Consider the following 21,057-nt stretch of genomic DNA (forward strand, 5'->3'; position numbering starts at 1 on the left):
TTGACACAATACAATTTGTTAAAAATCTTGAAGGATTTATTTTGATTACAATGCAAAACTAAAACAAATTCCAAAAACCTCAATAGATTTTGTAAATCTTACTTCTTGTCTTCTAGTCAGTGCAGTGTCTCTCTTTAGAGAGAATGATAAATAAATAATAAAGCATCCAGTTGTCAGTTTTCTGTATCAATTACAAATGCTCACAGTGCACAGCCTCTTAAAATGCAATATTGTACTACATATAAAGGATGCTGCAATTCCACTGACATCAGCAGAGTCTTATCCAGAATGAATCTGGCCCAGTATGTTTTCCAAATGGAGAGGACAGACGTTAAATAAATATTGAGGAGTAAATTTTCAGGAGAACCACCTCATTTTCCATGGGACATATGAAATGCATATAGATTGTAACCTCTCTACCCAGGATGATTAAGTCAACCCTGAGTGGATTGTAAATTGTGGTTCCAGAAAGTCTGTACGTTTCAAAACTTGATACTTACGACTATAAAGCTATACCCTTCGGCAAGGTTTGTTTGTATTAATGAAGGTGGGAGACTTGACTCAATTCCAAGAGTTAAATGCAAAGCTCTTTTCAGTATACACTTATTCTTAAGTGATGAAAAAAAATCAGACAATAGCACTCAAAACTAGTTCCCAAAGATTTCAACCGTAGTTTTAACACATGGAAATGAATACCTCCTTGTCCATCGGTAGGATCCTCCAGTTGCACTCAACTTTGCTTGGACACTTTCCATTGCAGAAAGGCTCACAGCCCCTATAGCCTTACCCTCTGCCATTTTCTCTGCACTGCATTCCTCAATTCCTAATTTCTTCTTTTTCCTCTTTCCCCCTTTTCCTTTCCTTTCTTCCTCTTATTGTCCATGTCTCTCAAGTCCTTGTCACAGAATCTACTTTTTACCCTACAAATGTAGCAAATGAGTTAATAATAGTGTCCATCAATGGGTAGTAACTCAGTAAGTTGAGAATTGCCTGGATACTGGTCCCACATTATGGATGAAATTCTGCCCCAACTGATGTAAACGGGGGCTAGGATTTCTGCCTATAAGACTAGATAGCAGCATGACTAGATGCAACCATGAAAGAAGTTGGAAAAAGGGAGCATATCTATTATGCAACAATATACATAATAGATATGCATATGCACTCCTTATTCAGGCAGAAGTCCCCACTCACATTGCTAACCCTCCTCCAGTAAAATTGGGGATATTAACAAGAGAAAGATGACTGCAGCACTTCTGCCCACTGCACCATCTTCTACAATGTTAAGAAACACCTTACAATAATGTTGAAAATCATGTGGGAATTACAATCTCAAAAAATGAATGGAGTGAGTGCATGTGTGTCAAATTCAGTACAGAAATATAGCCACTCAGGAGACGGGGACCAAGAGTTTTCCTGTTTTATAGTGGTACTGACTACTCTCAGTAGAGAATAAATAATAAATGGTAGCAATAATTAACAAAGACCATATCTGAGGTTTGTACAGCAACTACTTTATTGTTCTCAAATGCAAACCTTTGCATTGTTTGCTATTTTACAATTTTACAAACTAGGTATAAAAGACCATAAATAAATGACATAAGTTATGTGTACCTAAATTCATGGAGGGGAAAAATTACAAATTAAAACAAAATAGAAAAATCTATATGTCTAACCCAGAGATCATTCAAATGCATGACTCAAGAAATGCTCTGTTAGAATTTTTTTTCAGTATGAACTAAATTATAATATGCCTCATACATTCTAATTTTAACCACAGTCCTTGTGTATTCCAACATACTTGCAGTGATACAAAAAAATAAATGCACTCTCTTTTTATTTGTCTGATTAGTATTTCAGAATGTTTTTTTTCTGGTTATGAAAATGTCACATAAAATAAAATACTGCTTTTTAAGTCCTGTTTACTGGTTGAAAACCAGCCTTTTGTTTTCTATACATATATATTTTTAGTACATAGATCCATCACAAAGTTAGTACAGCAAGAAACCTGGACAAACATCAATCGGTGGTGTGGTGAGCAGAACAATGTCTTCTTAAACAGAGGCTTTCATGTCAGAGTCCTGTTGATGACATCTTCTGTAATGAGGATAAAATGGAAGCAAACTCTGTAGTAATTTATATTCTAACCCAAGCTCCATTTGTACCACTTGACAGCAATGTGCATCTGCTGGGTTTGCAACACAGCTCCTGCCTCCTGGCTCCCTACTAGTTCTGTCTGGTTTCTGCCTTCAGCATGGCTACATTAACTTGCCCCACTCTTCCCTCCCCACTATATTGACTTTTATTTTTTTGTTCATGAGACCAAGTACACTTATTAATAATGAATTAAAAATAGCCAGGAAAGGAGCAGGAAATAGAAAAAAGTTGGAGACACCACTGTTTGCTCCACTGAATGTTGCACATTCTTTTAACGTGGCTCATCCATCTCCCCCGCCCCCCACGCCCCAAGTATGTTTGACTGATCATTTGTCCTGTTATAGTTTGCTGTGCTGTACTGCCACCTCAGTAGACATCATCAGTTCTTTACAACCAGAAGGAGGGTTGAGCATATCAGCTGCTCAGTTCAAAATGTGGAATGGCAGCACTTTCCCCAGAGCCTAGCATACAACTCAACTTCATGAATATTTTACAGCGAATTTTTGAAACTCAATAATTTTTTCTAGGTAGTACTGGTAGGTTGTTAGCCTATTTCTTGGGCCATAACAATTAGCTTCTACATCAATTCTCCTAGTCTTTAGTTACAGATTCGAGGAACATGACTAACTTTCCAACCCTTTTGCTTATCACTGTAATCTTAAATGTCCCTCACATTTTTTGTTCCATGATCATGCTGGGAGAAAACAAAGTGTTTCACTGCCAGCTACAGGACACTACCTTCTCCCAGCTGGTATAATGAACAATGTGATTCTATGAATGGATAAGAATTGCATATATTTTTTCTCATTCAACAAGTCTTTAAAATCCTATTTGCAGAAAAGAAAGGCTACTTAAGAGTTCAGTTCAGGGTTACCAACAGATAGAAAGAGGCATCAGCTTCCTTATCTTCTCATCAAGAAACTGGTGGTTTTGAACAGGCTTTGATAAGAATAAGTGATATTGATGGAAATCTTTTAATTGCCCTTATGGATCATATAATTTATCCCTCCACAACTAAAGTGAAAGTGCCCCTGTTCCAGGCTGCCGGACTAGTCATAAAGGTTAGTGTGGCAGCTACAAAAGACATTTACAAATACAGAAATGTAAATATTTTTGTGATTTCTTACTACCACTGCAGACACCAGCTATAGGCCTGCTCTCTCATATAACTCTTCAGCTAGGAATGAATGGAATCCAAAGGTCCCAGGGATGCTTTCGGCACTTTCACAGGAAGTTCTACTTAAGGTGACATACACGCAAACACACACACACGCGAACACACACACACAATTCAGAAGAGATAAGTTCATTATCCATTCTAGGGAAAAATATATTTATATCACTGCAGTGGCACATTTTGTGTAAAATGTCACTTCATCAACATATACAGGCAGCTCATGTGAACTGGGTTCTGTGTTGTGGCACCTGACCTGGTGTCCATAGTAATTAATACCTGTAGAGCTTGGTCACTTGCACTTATACAGGATGCATCAATGACGTACAGAGGGAAAAAAACCTTCAAAATATATAAATAAAACCATCAGAAGGAAGAGAGAGCAAAAAAAGAAGTCTGCAGGGCTTTGATACAGTACATTCTTCAAGTGACAACTGGAAAACAGACGCTGAATCTTAGCATCATTTTGTATTGTTTCAATGCCAAAAGAAAAAAAAAAAGAAGAAATTAAGAGTCACACTCTCCAGGGACTGATGTTGCTTATTCAGTGTCTGTGTTCCCCAGAATCAGTGCTGTTGAAGCTGTGCTTGTGGAATCTGGAAGGCTTCAAGGCTGGTCTTTATGTTCTTCCATGGTCAATATGATCAATAGGAAGGGCTATTGGAAGCAGAACCTCTTTTCCCTGAAAAAAAGGAAACACCAACCCATTAAACAACATGCAAAATACCAGGCAACACAGCTATGTTAACTGACATGGCAGCCATTTAGATTTTCTAACAAAAGTACTGCTGCATCTTTCCTTTGGGCAAGCTAGCTCTACCACTGGCAGGGTTTAGCTGGGAACTGTTTGGGGACTGGCCATCTTGTACAAGAGCACAATTACATTTTTTAAACAGAATTTTCTATGCTTAAGCATGAAGACCGTATTTGGGTTCATCAAATAAGTTAAATAAATATTTTAATAAGGAAAGGTACCTTAAAGATGTAGTATTTCTGATTAACTGACTTCTGTCTACAGTGTTCAGAAGCATTTAGTATTAACAAGAAGTTGATCACATACCAACTCTTCTAGCCAAAAGGATGTCACTGTGACTTCTACAATCAGGGATATTCATCTTTAAAAAAAAAATTATTGGGAGACCTCATTGGAAGGAACCAGTTCCAGGAAGAAAGAAAGGATATATAAATAGTTTATATCTGCTGGAGAATATATGCAGTTCAATGCTGTGTGTGTATGTGTGTTTTATGGACATGTACAGAAGTGATACAAAGAAGCAACTCTTATTTCTTAACCTACCATGACCTTTCCTAACACACAGTTTTAAGTAGCAATATCCTGGTAATAGTGACAGTGCATAAGATTAAAGATCCTGGACTTATTTTCAGTCAGCTTAACTGGGTGACGTAGTGCAATGGATTCAATAGTATTTTCTACAGGTAGGGAAAATGGCTTTCAAATGGACTAAATATGGTCCTGTCCCAAAAGAGAAGGGACGTGCAATTCAAGTGTATAAATGCAGACAACTTGTCAGTGATGCCATCTTGGAATTCACAAGCATCTTTGTTGACTGAATTAGTGGCAATTTAATTTGTCCCTAAAGAGCTACAAAGTGTCTCAAAGTATTTCTGTATGCGTGTCTGTGTGGGTATATACACATGTGCAAAAGGGATATAGCAAAACAACTGTATATTTCCTTGCAGGCACAAGAAGACTGATTTCTATTTCATAATTAAACATTTAACAATTCCAATAAAGAAAAACATTTTTATAATCAGTTGTAACTTTCTCGTAATGACAAAAATTTTTACTAAATTTTCTCTGAAAAACCTTGTAAAAAAATAAAACATCTTCTAGTTTTATTGGGGAGGTTGCTGAAATGAACGTCTTTTGTAACACTTTTTACTAAGAAGCTTCCCTTTCCTTGCAGCATAATTGACACACTGGTGTTTTCCCAATGCAAATATCTTCGTAGAAATTCTATTCTTGAAAAAGAACCATGAATGATTAAATCAGCAAGCTACATATCACTGTGATTGTTCTCACTACTTTGCCGGTCTCAGGATACTGGAATAAATATAACTGGTATGTTTTAAATAAGGGAACACCACCATTTTTCTTTTAAACTCCAATTTCCACTGCCCATTTTGCTGCACACATGCTCTCTCTAGCTAATAACTGCATACTATAAGTATGTTCCCTGAATGCACTGCAGTTATTATTTGTTTCGTCTTCTGCCTCCTCCCATTAAAATAATATTCATGTCCTTTTGCTACTCATTTGATCACCATCAAGTTATAGCCATGAATAGCAGTACAGAAAATCTAGCATCTGAACTGCCTTCAGTTTTCATTTTAAAAGAAAAATGTTAAAAGTATTTTGAACTGTTGTTACAAGATGTCAACAACACAATTCTCCAAATTGGCCAGAAAATTGTGTGCATTTTGTTTTTATTTAAAAGGAGACAGTCTTGACTTTCTCTAATGAGTTTACAGAAAGAAGCCAAAAATGTCTGTGCACTTAAGAAACAAACGGTTTTTGCTGGTAAAGTAGAAATGTCACATCTTTAAAATGAATATCCAGCTTTACATGCTTTAGCAAAATGGTGTTAAAACCTGACGGTTTAAGTAGTTTTTAAAAATAAATCTCAAATTTCTCCTGAATTGAAAAGCTTTTATGAGTAATATTGAAAAAAAAAAAAAAAGGTTTGTACTAAGCTGTCAGGATTTGACAGGATCCATATTTAGCTTCCTGCATTTGGGAACAAGCTATTTTTCAGAATAAAGGTGGGAGTCAGTGGAAGAAATGTGAAGTTCACCTAGCTTTAACTGCTCATTCACATCTGAAATGCAATGGCTAAACATTCTGAGTCCTGAATGTCCTGTTCTCCAATGTCATCAAACCAAAAATGGGCCTGCTCATCTACACCAGGGGCTGGCAACCTACAACCTGCAAGTCAGACCCATTTAATCTGGCCTGCAGACATGGGGCTTCTGCAGCAAGGGGCTGCAGCGTCAGCCACTATCCTATGCTGCCACAGGGAAATGGCAGCAGCAACTGGGTTCTCACGCCTGCCCATGTCTAACCTGAACTGGTTCATTCTAGCCCACAGTCTGAAGAGGTTTCCAATCACTGCTTTGCACCATTCTGGCAATGCATAAGGAAATCTTAAAAGGCATGTAAGTGTAATTTAAGGACACTTAAAGTTCTCTTCATACAAACTGAATGGTGTAAAAAGTCTTTAGAATCAGTGAAACTGGAGCCTTAATGCATCCAGATCTATTATGATCTAACAAAAGTGTCCAATCTCCTCGAGTAACACTATTGTGTAATGTGGAGACATTCTGCAGCATGGCCATACATGACAGCACACTGGTACAAAAGCAAGGAAAAAACTATGGATGCATAATTCTGCTTTGTTCCATTTCCTATCAAATAATACCATCAATATGACAACTAAAACTGAGCTTCTGTCTAAAAGAAGACCAAAGTGGTTGTTACAATTGCTTTCACCTCAGCTGGGCTGTACTGATTTCCAGAAGGATGGAAAACCAGTATCAGTGGTTTCCCATCAATACCGGCCTGCTTCTTTAGCTCCTCATCATTAATGCAAAGTCAAAAATGTTACTCATCCATTAAACTTGAGCTTTGGAGGAGGCCTTTCATCGTCAGTTATGAATACATGCAAAAGAGTGGGAATAACTGAATTGTTAGTCTGGGAAACTAGTATCAATTTATCTAAAGCAGGTGGGAACCACAATCATACATAATACAGATTAAAGCATTTTTCCACAGAATGAATAAGTCAAAAGACTGTTGTTTAAGAAAATAAAAATGCCGCAAGTACAATGGAGGCTGTCCTTTCACTGACCTTTTCAATGTGACAAAAGTGATTGCTCCTTGGAAGGGGAAAAAGCCTGAAAGTTCCACAGCCAAGATTGTCACAGCTGACTGTCAGCAAGTTGGTCACAAAAGACTTATAGGGTAGGATACAGTATGGCACAACAACAGCCAAAACCAATCCCTCCAGAAGTCCAGTTCTGCCCAGTAATCCATGAGGTGGGCTGTTTCCTGAATCAGCCCATAGACGGGTAAGTCACTGACTGAGAGGCACTGATCAGCCAAATGATACTCTCACTTAGGTTTCTGCATGGTATGGGTAAAACACTGAATCTGCAGAAAACATCCTGGGACAGATTCTTCATTCCAGTAAAAGATGCACAACTGTGGTACAGCCCACAAATAAAATACTACTGTTGTAATCCTAAGGGTCACTGAGGAAAGAGTTAATTTTATCTAAGCACAGTATCTGGCAGCAAACACAGCATCAAAACTTGAATGTGATGTTATATTTATATAGATACATGTATTTTACATATCGTTGAACAACAGAGAAGTATGTTCCAAGAAACAATTTGTTCCAGGTCTGGTTTAAAATGACAGCTTGTCATTTCCATAGGCTCCCCCTCAGAGTTCCAGCAAATCTGTACATCAAGCAACACTGCAGTTCCTTATTTCAACTGGCGAGGAGACGAAGTAAAAAAAGTGCAGTTCTTCAATTAAAGTGCATGGATGAGGTAAACTAATTTCAAGAGTTTGAGTTTATTCAGTACTGGCTCAGACGGGAACCATTCTGCCGTGCATCTGTTGCATTTGGGTCCGCATTGCTTGGACGCTGTTCAAAAGCTTGTTCTGATGCGCTATAGCAGTAATCCCAATTCTTGCTAGGTCACTGTGCAAAACAAGAAGAGAAGAAGCAGGGGGCTGAGAACTCCGTATCAAATGCTGAGCCAGTGAAAAATATTGAAGTCAACCACAAATAATACTGCAAAAAGCAAGGCAGCTGTATAGAAATGTTTAATTAAATAACTGAAAGCACTGTGGAGGCATTTTAAAGTTATACTCCATCCAAATGAAAGGAATTCCATTGTTTTAATGAGCATAATGATATGCAGCACAAAGCAAAAGAGGCCAATTAAATCCAGATTTACCATTTTTTGTTCTATCACTGAGTACTTACTCCTGGTTCATATGCACCACAGCCTCTAGGGTGGTATAGCCAGCAGCTGTGAAATTATCCTTGTATCGCTCCATTTTAATGGCTTGGAGCCAATCACCAACAGAAACGACAGCTGAGAATTCTGGAGAACTTGGATCCAAAAGAGCAGTGTTGGGCCTAGGAACAGAAAATGCAGGGACAGATAACAAGCATTAGTTGGGTAACAAAACAGGGTTCAGGCTCCACACTGATTAGGCTCAGCGACTAGCAAAACAGACTATCCAATCAAATCAGATAAGGAGTTGAATGGGACTTGTAAATATCAAAGATCATGCACTACAAAATGGAATCAATGACAGAAAATTTAGCAAACTTATAATGGGCCAATTTATTTCAGAGTGAATCTGACCCTACGTATCTAGTGTTACTTTTAAATAGGACTCACACCAGTGTGCTGTTTCTAATTTGAATTCCAGATACAACGAAGTTCATGCAAAACCCTTCTATTACAATGTGATCTGAAAAAGACCCCTTAATGCTGCAGCATGTTCAGTCTACTGTGTCTGTAACCTACAGACAGCAATTCAAGCATTTGCCAATCCTGCATATGTCAGACCTCACCTCAGCAACTGTAGAAATACTACTGAAGTATAAGCTTAGGGTCTGTAAACTCACAACCTGCCAGACTGGACAGGAGTTCAAAACTCAGGGAGAATTCAGACAAGCATGTTTCTAGCCAGGCTTGCAAGCAGGCTCAGTGCATTCAAACAAACTCAGGACAGCGGGAAGTTAATCCTCTCTTTAATCAATCCATTCCTGACCAGCACGTGTGCCAAGATTGGTGGGAATAATGGCAGCTTTATCTTTGTTTGCACTGTGGAATGTGCTTCTCATTTTCCCTTGCAGAGATTTTGGAATAACCATTTAAAGTAATTCAGAACACTTATTAATAGCTTGTTTATTATTTTAGGTATTTTGTAAATTGCAATGTTTTTCATCAGGCCACTGTAAATTACTACCATATACATAAACATCTTAGTATTGATTTTAGACTGCACAGTATGAAAAGCAAGTGCACTGCCATGCTGTTATGCATTGTCCAAGAAGGCTGAGTTCATGTTAGTAGTGGCTGATACCACTTTTATCATATTATACAGCAGTCTAGGCAGAGCCCCTTTTCATGAAGCAAGTAATAGTAATTATATATTGTCATTCTCGATACATAAAAACGTACTCATTTTTGTTTGGATTTCATGCTCTGTGGAAAAGAAATCTACATATGGGACTAGTGATGCAGAGAAGGAATGGCTGAAACTGGTTTAAGATAAACCTGGTTGAATGTAGTATCAGATTTAACTCATTTGGGTCAAACCCCACTCCACCAAGCTTGGCCAGCCCAGAGCTGGTTGTGTGCCTGCAGCCCAGGGTGCTGTGCAGGGCAGGGGGCACGGCAGCCGCTGTTGGGCTTGGGGCCCACTGGCGCCCTTGAGCTTACCTGGGAAGCCTGCTCCCCAGCCAGCCCCCGCCAGTGCTGCTAGGCTGAGCTGTTACACAGTCCTAGTGGGCTGGGAAGGGCCCTTCCCAGCTGGCGGGGGCTCCATGGCAGCCCCTCCCAGCCTGGCACGAGGAGTTGTGCAGCCACCACAGTCCCAACCCGAGCTGCAGCCCACTGGGAAGGGCCAGGCCCAGTGGCCCAGCCCGGGTTGGCGCCTCTGCCTCCACCCTCAGCAGCACTTGCAAGCCGGCTGGGCTCAGCCCTGCAGCCCCAGCCATGGGTGGACAGCAGGGCCATGCTGGCCGGCTCTGGTCAGGTTCCCATGCCACCTGAGCAAGATCAGGAGGGAAAACTGGGCAGACCCCAACTGGAGTCCCATGCCTGCCCAGAGACAGGGGAGTTTAATCCCTACCCCCCTGCCCCACTTTGCCTGAGGTGCTGCCCCAGCCAGTGTCTGGTCTTGGGGACAAGCCTGACAAGGGCTCTTCTCCCTATGCCTCCAGGCACAGCCTGGCTGGGGTCCCTACAGGCCAGGGTGGAGGTTTAAACCCCTTCACAATCATACTTAGCCCCTGCCAGGGGCCTGGCCACGCCCCCATGTCAGCTTCCCTCCAGCCTTGCAGTTGCTGCAAAGGGAAGGGAGGGCTGTTCTAGCGCCCCCAGCTTCTAGCCTGAGCCACTGCAGGCATGTGCCTGCATTTCCAGAAATAAATGTGAATATCTGTGCACTTGCAAATCAGTTCAATCTTTACAGGTTAGTCTAACCTGCAAAGACTGAAACAATTCAGGCTCTGGCTTTTTGAATGTCTGTTCCTAGCCTAAATGTTGTTAACTATACATGATTATCTGTGAGCTTGAATCAAATCAAATTGAAGGAGATTAAACAGTTGCTATTATGACTCTCTCCTTAAATTATCTAACCCACAGAGGTGGATACACTTGCCAGGCTATAGTTGCAATTAGGGCAATCTGGAAGAAGTGTGGTGATAGTGGCCTCAGAGGGCTAATAACCTGTCTTTGGTAATGTAAATGGTAAGCAATAGTCACCAAGGGATCCTCTCATTTAAAAGTGAAAAACTGCTTTTTCTATGATGCTGATCTGTCAGAGGCTGAATCAGGAATGGTCTGGCTTCTGTTACTGCTTCACTGGTTCAAGGAGACTCATTCTAAGCATCAGAGTGGATATTTTTGTAATTTCCTTTCTGTTGAGGGACCATATCATAATTTAAAAAATATTTTTCCTATGCGTCTCTTAATTTTCTTCTTCTAAGCCCCTCTTACAGCAAGCAAACCCACTTTGCTATAAAAGAATACAAATATACTCAAAAATAAAGGATGAGACCCTCTGCTGGGGAATACTGCTGAAACTACATTGACTAACAGTTCCACCAATTTACGCTAGCTTAGGGATCTGGCCCTCTCAAAAAGATCTCTTCCAAAATGCTGAGATCTCCTTCCCACTCTGCCTTCTCCTTGAATGCCAGCTAGACCTTGCTAAAAATATACCAAAACAAAATGTAACATAGGATCAATGTAGATATGAAACTGGCTATCAATAAATTAAATGCAAATATACATAAAAATTAATCCACACCTTTTTGTGCCCACAAGGCTTTAGCTGTTATACTGTAATGCTTTTGCAAATTCTATCCCAATCTAGGGTTTATAAAACTTGTATACTTTCCTGCTACAAACCACATTATTCCTGTTAGTTCCACTACACTGGGACAGACCTTTCCAAGCTTTTTTCATCAGGGGAAAAAGAAAAAAAAAAAGGAAAAGACACTGCATGCCTTGTTTTCTCAAGAAAACAGCACTTGATCGCATCAACGCTGGACTTCAATTTATGTTATAGAACTGTTCAGAGCTGATGGAATAAAGCAATTTCTTTACTTATTCAGTATTTTATTTTTACAAAGCCAGGGGGATCTGGACCCCATAGTACAGTCAACTGGAATGTCAGTGCAACCTCAATGGGAAACAATCTTCCACTGGATAAAAAAAAGTTGTGCAGTCTGGCAAGAGCTGTGAAGCATGCCTTAACCTGATCACAAAAGTTTAGGTGAGTTACAGCTTGCCTGTCACCTTCAATATATTCCCTCATATATCACTGTTAGAAAAGCACGGCTGACCTGGAGCTCTCTGCGCCTGTCCTCTTCAAGCTGTTGGGGTTGCGGATGAGTTTGTCCAGCATGTTGACGATCTGTCCAAATTTAGGCCTGTCGCTACGTTCCTTCTGCCAACAGTCCAGCATCAGCTGATGGAGAGCGATGGGGCAATCCATTGGGGGTGGCAGTCGATACCCTTCTTCAATGGCTTTAATAACCTATGAACAGCATCATTAAAGAGAAGTTAAAGCTCATCGTAGATTGTAAAGGTATGCTAGCTGAATATCCTACGCATGGAAACAAATCTATAGTTAAAGAAGACACTGTTAAAAAATATGCTCATGCTCAAACTGTTGATGGGGCTACTATTGATATTTTCTTTTGAGATAAAGATTTAAAAGAAATGGATGAGCACATTTGGAGATATGCGTGTATGGGGACTGAAGCTTAATTATGAAGGTAAGACTATCTCATGCATTTGAATCTTGTGAGAGGGGATAAATATATAACAACATTTGGTACAACTGCATTTGGTACAACTTCCAAAGCATGCATATTTTCAAAGATACAGCATACTGATGAGCCACTAAAAGACAATACACATCAGGATGCATCATATGAGAAAGAGAAAACAGCGTGACCCTGAGTTAATCTGCTGCCCATGTTGGATAGATGTGAGAAGCAGCACCATTACAAGGATCAAATATGTTAATTTCCCCTGAGGGAATTTCTGTCAGCTGTGAGAACTATACCTTGAAGCGAATGCCTAGCTAGAGTTCTCAATACCTTTACTCTTCAAGCTCTCAAAGTTTGTGGATAAGTTTGTCTAGCACCCCACCCCTCCAGCTACACCCTGTGCTTTCTCCTGAGCTAGTTTAGTGAGCAGATACTTGTATCACAAGCCTTTGACTGATCACAGCTGGTAAAAATATGCACCCTTGTTACTGAAGACCTGCATTCAGAGTAACTGTAGGGGCATGCACAACACTACTTATTGGGCACTTCAAAAACCTAGCCCGCACTGCCTTGTGGGTACACCATCAAGGCATTAAACATCTGAACTAATTCTGGCCTTTGGATTCTGTCTCCATGGTCTAAAGTGGGGGTGGTATATCTTGGGCAGCCTCCACTCCTCCATAGGTGTATATGTGCTTGTGCTTAGGTGTTTAGGTGTATGTGCTTAGGTGTACATGTTGAAGGCCTTGATGTGATGGTTGTAGGACTCTGTACAAGCAGATTCAGCAGGCACCTGATTAGACCTCTTACATGTACAACATGATCCAGAGGATCAACAGTTGCCTACTTATAAAGATCAAGAGTTGCAGAGACTAAATTATGCTGCAGTCCTCACTTTTGTCTCTCCAAAACAATGGCTAAGATGCATTGGGAGGACAGTGTCAAGAGGCTTGCTCATTCAGTGAAACAAGAAGAAAACTGGCTGTAGCTGCTAATCTAGCATTATTCACAAACATGAAATTCACTTAAAATATTTTAGAGCCCCTTAAGTAATATATTTCAGTGAAAAAGTACATGTCAATCCATCCCTCACTTCTGCATTGTTCTTCCACACCTCTGTAATTATCTGTGTATTTTGCAAAAATGTATTTGCAATATTTCTTCCTTTAGGATCTGATTAAATTTTCCAAACAGTACCATAAGCACATCATAGGCTCATTTACTCTGTGTACTTTTTCTTAATCTCAACTAACCCAGAGGACAAGGATGGCATCTGAAAACTCACTTCTGTATTAGCCTGAATTACCTATCATTACTAAAGAAAACAGAACATTTCTGAGGTGCATCTGGCGCTTTATTTTCTTGAAAATCCTTGACTTCCTGTTGACACAGGAGAGCAAGGCTGGATGCCAGAGGAGCAGTTCTATATCAGAAGAAAATTAAAATGAAAGCCTCATTTTTCAGTTAGATGACATCTACATGCAGATGCTCTTTGAAAATATTCAGCTCTGAGTAAGAAAGTGGATGACTAATAAAGTGACTTAACTACTCCTGTGACCAAATAGTCAAGTTATCTTTTTCTTGTTCCTTTATCTTCTAAAAATCCCTTGGGAAAAAACATTACAACCAGTCTGTCTCATTTTCACCAGGGATATTACTTTTTTTAAATCAACAAAAATCCTGTTAGCACAAGCCCTTATTAGCAATATTATTAAAACTCTCCTGAAATAATAGTCATTGTGTATACTCCCTCTTGGAATATGCCAAAGTAGTCCAGATGGTATAATTAAATGGGACTTGCATAATTTAAGAATGGTCATTTAGTGAAGCTCCTTTTCAATGTCCTCCAGGGGCAGCTATTCTAGTGCCAAGAGGATGGTTTGACTGACAGGCACAATGGTATCTTGTATATACAGTTTTATGTATTTTTTAAAAACTATATATCCAAACAAAAATGTTTAGCTCCTAATTAGAGGCCATATTAAATTCTCGTGTTTTTTTCTTCGGGGTTTAATATAAATATGAAAATTTGTCTTTCCCTTTCTTTTCAACTTAATCGCTGTAATCTTTTAAATTTGAATTTGAATGTATTCTAATCCCCTTCATTTTTCACTTTCCTACATATTTCTAAAAATTACAGCAAATTGCAGAAGGTATAAAAGAAAATGGATGTATATAATATACATGTTTTTTTCAGGAAAACCATCACCCATGTGTTTAACTTGAAATATGTGCTGCAGTCCCATTATCTTTTAAGGGGGTTTTGAAACACGCTTTTGTGCTTCCCTGGTATAGAACCTCTCTTGATTTGCCATTATTGTGTTTTCTGGAAGACAGTCTATCACAATTTCAGAGAAGAGTCTGTCACTTAAGTCCAAAATCTAATACATTTGCAATTCACAAACTTGTGGTAGATGAACCAATAGATCAGCCAAAGGTCACTTTTAGATACAGAATACCAGACTTGATGAAGCAATGACCTGATCAAATATAGACAAAATTGTATAAGGGTCTCATTCTGGAAAAGGATACACGTGAACAATAGGGGTCCACACATGCCAACCCTTTTGCAAAACTTAGGCCTAATGTTTTATTCTCACACTGAGAAAGTAAACAAAATATTAAGAGAAAAGTAGAAGAAGAAAAGCCGTCAGAAAGCAACTCACATCTTGATTGGACATATCCCAGTAAGGTCTTTCTCCATATGACATCACTTCCCACATTACAATGCCATAGCTCCACACATCACTAGCTGATGTAAATTTACGGTAGGCAATTGCTTCTGGTGCAGTCCACCTGATGGGAATCTTGCCACCCTGTGAAAAATAAAAGAAAACAGAAGTCAGGAAATCACTGGACATACATTTTATGAGGATGTCATTGCGCTCTAATATTAGGTTTAAAATGGCAAGATGGAGCTGGAGAGATGATTCCAAATTTATTCTTAAAAAGTAATTTATTCTCTCTTTTTTGCCATAAAACTGTCAAATCCAAATAGGAGGCAATACCATCCATCTGTTTTCTGTAGTCACAGGAATGGGAACCAGTAAATTCTTAAATGTATTTTTATCAGGCCTCTAACAGAAGGCCTATACTGAAGAATGGGAAAAACAAGGAGTTTATAAAAGGTTTAGGTGATAGAATATGTATACAAAACAAATATGTACACGCTGTTATTGCAGGATTCATTTTTTTTCTTGCTTTGCTTGTCTGCCCCGTTTGTTCACTTTCAGGAAAACAGGGATATAAATATTTTTTCTTTATTCTGAGGGGAAAAAAAGAATAAGCTAAGCAGCTTTATGAAATATTATGATTTTTTTGCCATGGATGACATCCCAGTTCATACATGACCCATAGGTGAAAGGATAACTCAGCCCTCAGGCTCCTCTGGTCAATGTAGGAGGACTAAGTACAGTCTCTGGTTACAACACTTTTGATACCAGTTAGAGAGAACAGCTTTTTTATTACACTAAAGAAAAAAAAACAACCCTTCCACAAATAAAAGCAGTTGGGCATCTGAACTGGGCTAGTGGAGTTTGGTAATGTTTTAAAAAGGAGCTCAATTCCATCCTGTTTATCCGATTTTGCCATGGTTGAGTGATCCCCGGCCAAAGATTTCTCCTTTTGTTTATGCTAATGTACAAGGTGTTTTTAATTGAGCTTTTGGTTCCTCACTGTTCCGTCTGGGGAATTACTTAAAGTCAAAGGTGTATTTTTTCCATAAGTTATTTTTGTTGCATTTTTGTCTTTGCAGTTTTTGGACACATTTTCTGCTCCTAACTGTGCATCTCGTCTTTGTAGGTCTAGTCTACTGTCCTTTGTACAGCTGTCAAGTGATTAATGGCAGCTCATTGCAGAGCTTTTTGAAGTCAATGGGAGTCTTTCTATTGACATCACTGTGCTTTCGATCAGCTCCTGTGTGAATGTGCATATGTTTTAACGTATCTCTTTGTCATCCTATGTTATACGATGCTTGATTTAGAATACTGGTAGGGAAAAGAATGCAAATTTTGTTGAAAAAAAGAAAATTGCTTTAATAATGCTCTTTACCAACTCTAACCATGAGCAAATTTCATTCTTCCTGTTGGATGTATGGACATGATTTATATATACTTATTTTTAAAATTGTCAATAAATTCAATGTTTTTAGCTGCTAAGTACAGTGGAGCTCATCCATTTTTTTCCTGTTACTTCATTACTGACACCAAATGAAGATACTGTACTGTATGGCAAATTACATTGATTTGTTGCAGCTTACTTGGAGAAAAAACATAGTACTATATTTGCACTCACTACATTCAAAGTGATGCTGTTCAACCATTTCCATTCTACACTTATATATTTGTCTAAACTTGCATTTGCTTGAATACAGCTTTCCAGGCTGGAGATTCAGCTTCTCTCCATCACTACCCTTATTAGTGGGAAATACCAGTGTTGGCCAGCATTTAATACTACATAAGTTTATCCTTCCCTATAATGAACTCTGAATTCATTAAAAGATGAGTATAGGGATTAAACAGCAAAAAATGAGCACTGCAAACAATCCTGGCACTGGAGAGAACAGATGGAGAATGGCAGATATTTAAAAACAAAACAATAAGCAATAAAAAGGCTTCAGAAACACACTAACATTTTTTTTAGTGCATGTTAATTACAAAGGTATTGGTAATGGTCAGAATTGCTTTGTGAACTGTGATATCTGCATCATTATAACATGCAGCATGCTAAACTGGAATAGGAAAATTAGTAACAGTACATTGCTAAAACCTGTTCCTTACTTATTATGATTATATATTAATTCAAATACTATTAGTAATAATCAGAAAATCTCCACAGAATAAACGGTCTTTGTAACTGATCAGGCACCTAGGACATAAATTGTTTAAGTGTTGCACATGTTGGTACGTTTTTAAATCACAATCAGAATAAAATCCATTCTAGGGGCTGCAAAAGGCCCTCTAGGCATTCAAGGCTTGGTGTTAGCAAGCATGAAAGCACACATTATTTTTCCCCATCTGAGTAATACCACAGAGTAAGACAGTGCAAGGAACTGATTTTGGTTTGGCAGCTAAACTGAAAAAAATGAAAAATAATTTAGCTTTGGATTGACCCTAATTCAATTTGTTTTTGTTTATTCTTGTTTACACTGGAAAATGTAATCTCATTTGACATAAAACATTCCCTTCCCTTACTTTGTTTTGGGTCGCTTGTAAATTAAAGCATAGGAAAAGAAGGGTTAGATTTACAAAACTGCCAGAGGAATTAAGTATCCAAATGGCTATGATACTCATGCAGGGGATAGGAGACGTGGGGTCTTGTTCCTGTTCCACTTAATCTCATCTATTGACTTCATACAAATACAGACTGAAAGCACTCTATTGCAGAAACCAATAATCTGGTATTCTTCTCAGAACTAGTAAGTGGGTTCAAAACTCTGTTAATCATATGGAAAACTTGAAGACAGGTCTCCCAAATCCTGGGTTAAAGTTTAAACCTTTGAGCTGGAAAAAGGGAGGATGATGACATTAACCACCACTGCCAGTTTGGGAATTTGGCCCTCAACATTTTTTCTAAACAAAATTGTTCAGTGAATTCAATTGATTATGATTCTTGCAGTACTCAGGAATGTAGCGAAGCTTTATACACTTGAAACACTTGTTGTTATGGGAAAACAAGTTAAAGATGGGCCTGTGTTCTGCTCTACTTATGCTTTAAGCTGTTCTTGTTTACAAAGTGTGCAAACGGTGTTAACTGGGTGCGAAAGTGTCTGACAGGAAAGGGAGAATAGATTTTCTTACTGGTACAGAACTTGGGACAATTTAGATATTTGATTAGCAATTGAAAGGGCTAAAGTAGAGCCTGGATTTTAAGACTAACTTTAGCGGTGCTGTAAAACTTTTCAGAATGGTAGGTTGTCTTTTTAAATGTTGTTAGAAGCGTCAAATTAAAAGGAACAATGCAAAAATCAATCTATTTTAATGGGGGTCGGACTTGATGATCTGCTCAGGTCCCTTCCGACCCTACCAACTATGAAACTACGAAGGTCAAATTTACAAATAGTTTTAGGACAGCTGCATTTTTTGCACAGTTTATTCTTTGCTTTAAAAAAAACAAACAAACAAAAAAACCCCTTCAACTTTACCACAGAATTCAATGGGACTATTAACCTGTATAAAACTGACCGATTACACAACTGCCTGCAGAATGACGCATCAAAATATTAACGCCTGGCCTCAAACACCTGTCACCAACTTCTAGTATGCTGCTGGCACCTAACCAATACAATGGGACAGATCCTCAGTGAGGTAGACTGATGTAGGTGCTTTGAAACCAATGGAATTGACAAGACCAGATGTGAACCTATTCTAATGTATATTTTTATTTAAAAATACCGACTTTCATGCACGCCTGATATTATTTAAAACAAAGACCCCCAAATCCTTATTAGCAGGAAACTACAACTCCAGAATCTTTTCTGCCTTACCCGTGTGGTATAAGCTGCTTCAGGATCATCTTCCAGGACACGAGACATGCCAAAATCAGATACTTTGCAAACCAAGTTGCTGTTGACTAGTATATTTCGGGCAGCTAGATCCCGATGCACATAACTCATGTCAGACAGATACTTCATTCCAGAGCCAATGCCACGTAGCATCCCTACCAACTGGATTACTGTAAATCTGCCATCGTTCTTCTGCAGATGAAGAAAGGGGGGGGCGGGGGGGGAGGAATTTCATAGTATTAAGTTAAAAGCTACATTATTGCCACAGCTAAAACTGGCAAAGAACACACCTCTAGATCCCCATCTTGACTACGATTAAATGCAATGCTATTTCCTTAGTCTTCTGACTTGGGTCTATAATTCACCAGCAAAATCCAAACCTAGAGGTTTTGTCAGTTTTCTATGATGTATAGAATGTATCTGTATTCAGTTTTAATGAATCTACATCATTGCAAAGTTTTCAAAAATGAAATAAATCAAAATGGTTCCCCATTAAACATGGATTATTTAAGACCCTACTATTTTAAATGTTACACCTCCTCTGTATTCCTCCACCAGCTACTGACAGTAATAGAAAAAAATAATCAGGAAGCATCTCTCATGTACGCACATCCTTGAGTTTCAAATATATCTCCTGTATCCCTCTACCAAAAAAGAGAATCAGAAAGCATTTTCCTCATGTAAAACCTTTTTGGGTTTTTTATAAAGTAGTCACACATACCCTGAGGAAGGCATCCAAGGAGCCATTTTCCATGTACTCAGTTATGATCATTACCGGTTTACCTAGAATTTGCAAAAAGAAAAACACAATTCCTTGATGAACACCAATGTTAATGAGATAAAAATGGGTTGCACATGATTTTACTGCCAAGACACCTGTCTTGCACAATTTAATTTAATTTTAAAAGCGCTGAGCTTATGCCTCAGCTGTGGGGAGCTGGAAAACAAGTATTTAAGAGCTCCATCTGGAAAATTAACCCTTTCAGGAACTTGTTGATAAGATCTTTAACTGAAGGGGCCAGAAGTCTCCAGGGAATATATGACCAAATCATTGCTCATTAAATAAGAAAGCAATGGGGGACCCAGACAGATCTGTTCATACTTAAAAAATATTTAGGATAATTAATTGTTTGCTAGAATATGCACTTCCTTTTCCTTCTTCTGAAAACTCAATGCTTCTAGGGGCGGAGAGTTGTCAGTGGTTACAAGTTATTCAAATACAGCTTGATTCAAGCAAGATTAATAAAATAAGCAAAAAATCTTTCCCTTTGACTTTGCCTAGTTGGTATCCATATTCTGTGTGTCTCACTATTTGTAAATTAGTCTTATCCATGTGCCCCATAAAATAAACCGCAGGATAAATGATTCAATGACCTGCATCACACACAGGGTTAAATGCAGAAGTGACACCGGACTTTCCACATTGGGTGCATGTACACATGCATCAATGCGCTTTCCTAATGCCCGTTCAATTTAGTAACTCCAATGTGAGGTACTACAACAATGAGCATTCAAAAGTGCACATCTTTTAAGTGCTGCTTAATGCACAGTAGCCTATTTTACTGCTCATTCATGTAATTGCAAGGTATTTTACATGACACTTCAATGTGCAGTAAAATAGGCTACTGCACATTAAAGTGCACATGTTGACGTGCCTGCTGAAAATGAACTTCAGATAAATCTGGAGAAGTAGAGAAGTACTGTTTTATTTTCCTGAACTGTTTTTCTAGTCACTAGTGTGCCTCATGATGACGATAAATATACATATTTATTGTGCGATATTATCTTTACCTGTTTGACAAAGCACTGATCTTGTTAATATTTACGCATGTGCTATACTTTAAGCATGCGAGTAACATCAGCCATTTAAAGGACTAATCATGATAAAAATGTATTGTCCCATTTTAAAGATGGGCCATGTGAGGAGTACAAAAGTTAAGTGATTTGCCAAGAGTCAAATAACAAAGCCCAGCTTGGGAGACGCTGTATGCATTCTACAGGGAGATGAGAACTCTTAGCCCCAGCTGGATGAAAACAACTTGAAGGTGTTTAGGTCCTGACCAAACACAGATCCTTTGGCTACAGCTAGTGGCAGTCAGCAACAGAAATCAAGGATCATTATTCCCAACCCTGTTCTAACAAATAGAGCGGGGGGGGGGGGGGGGGGC

The 21,057-nt window shown here is 38.8% G+C and overlaps 1 protein-coding gene across 2 annotated transcripts in view; it reads right to left on the reverse strand.

Annotated features, from left to right (window-relative positions):
- Positions 1–1,499: 1,499 nt before the first annotated feature.
- EPHA4 (EPH receptor A4) overlaps positions 1,500–21,057 on the reverse strand; it is a 144,287-nt gene continuing 124,729 nt past the window's right edge. Inside the window, exons 11-17 of one of the 2 annotated variants that reach the window (XR_003096271.1) lie at positions 19,611–19,672; positions 18,872–19,081; positions 15,054–15,203; positions 11,956–12,149; positions 8,350–8,505; positions 7,201–8,061; positions 1,500–4,013 (exon numbers count right to left, since the gene is read on the reverse strand). Coding sequence is in view for 1 of the 2 variants with exons in the window: in XM_025215724.1 (XP_025071509.1) it covers positions 3,989–4,013; positions 8,350–8,505; positions 11,956–12,149; positions 15,054–15,203; positions 18,872–19,081; positions 19,611–19,672 (797 nt within the window). In the remaining variant the exon portion in view is untranslated. The remainder of the gene's footprint in view (positions 4,014–7,200; positions 8,062–8,349; positions 8,506–11,955; positions 12,150–15,053; positions 15,204–18,871; positions 19,082–19,610; positions 19,673–21,057) is intronic. The other variant, XM_025215724.1, reaches the window with a different exon arrangement.

Source organism: Alligator sinensis, unplaced genomic scaffold (assembly GCF_000455745.1).
Source record: "Alligator sinensis unplaced genomic scaffold, ASM45574v1 scaffold187_1, whole genome shotgun sequence".
Lineage (NCBI taxonomy): Eukaryota > Metazoa > Chordata > Crocodylia > Alligatoridae > Alligator > Alligator sinensis.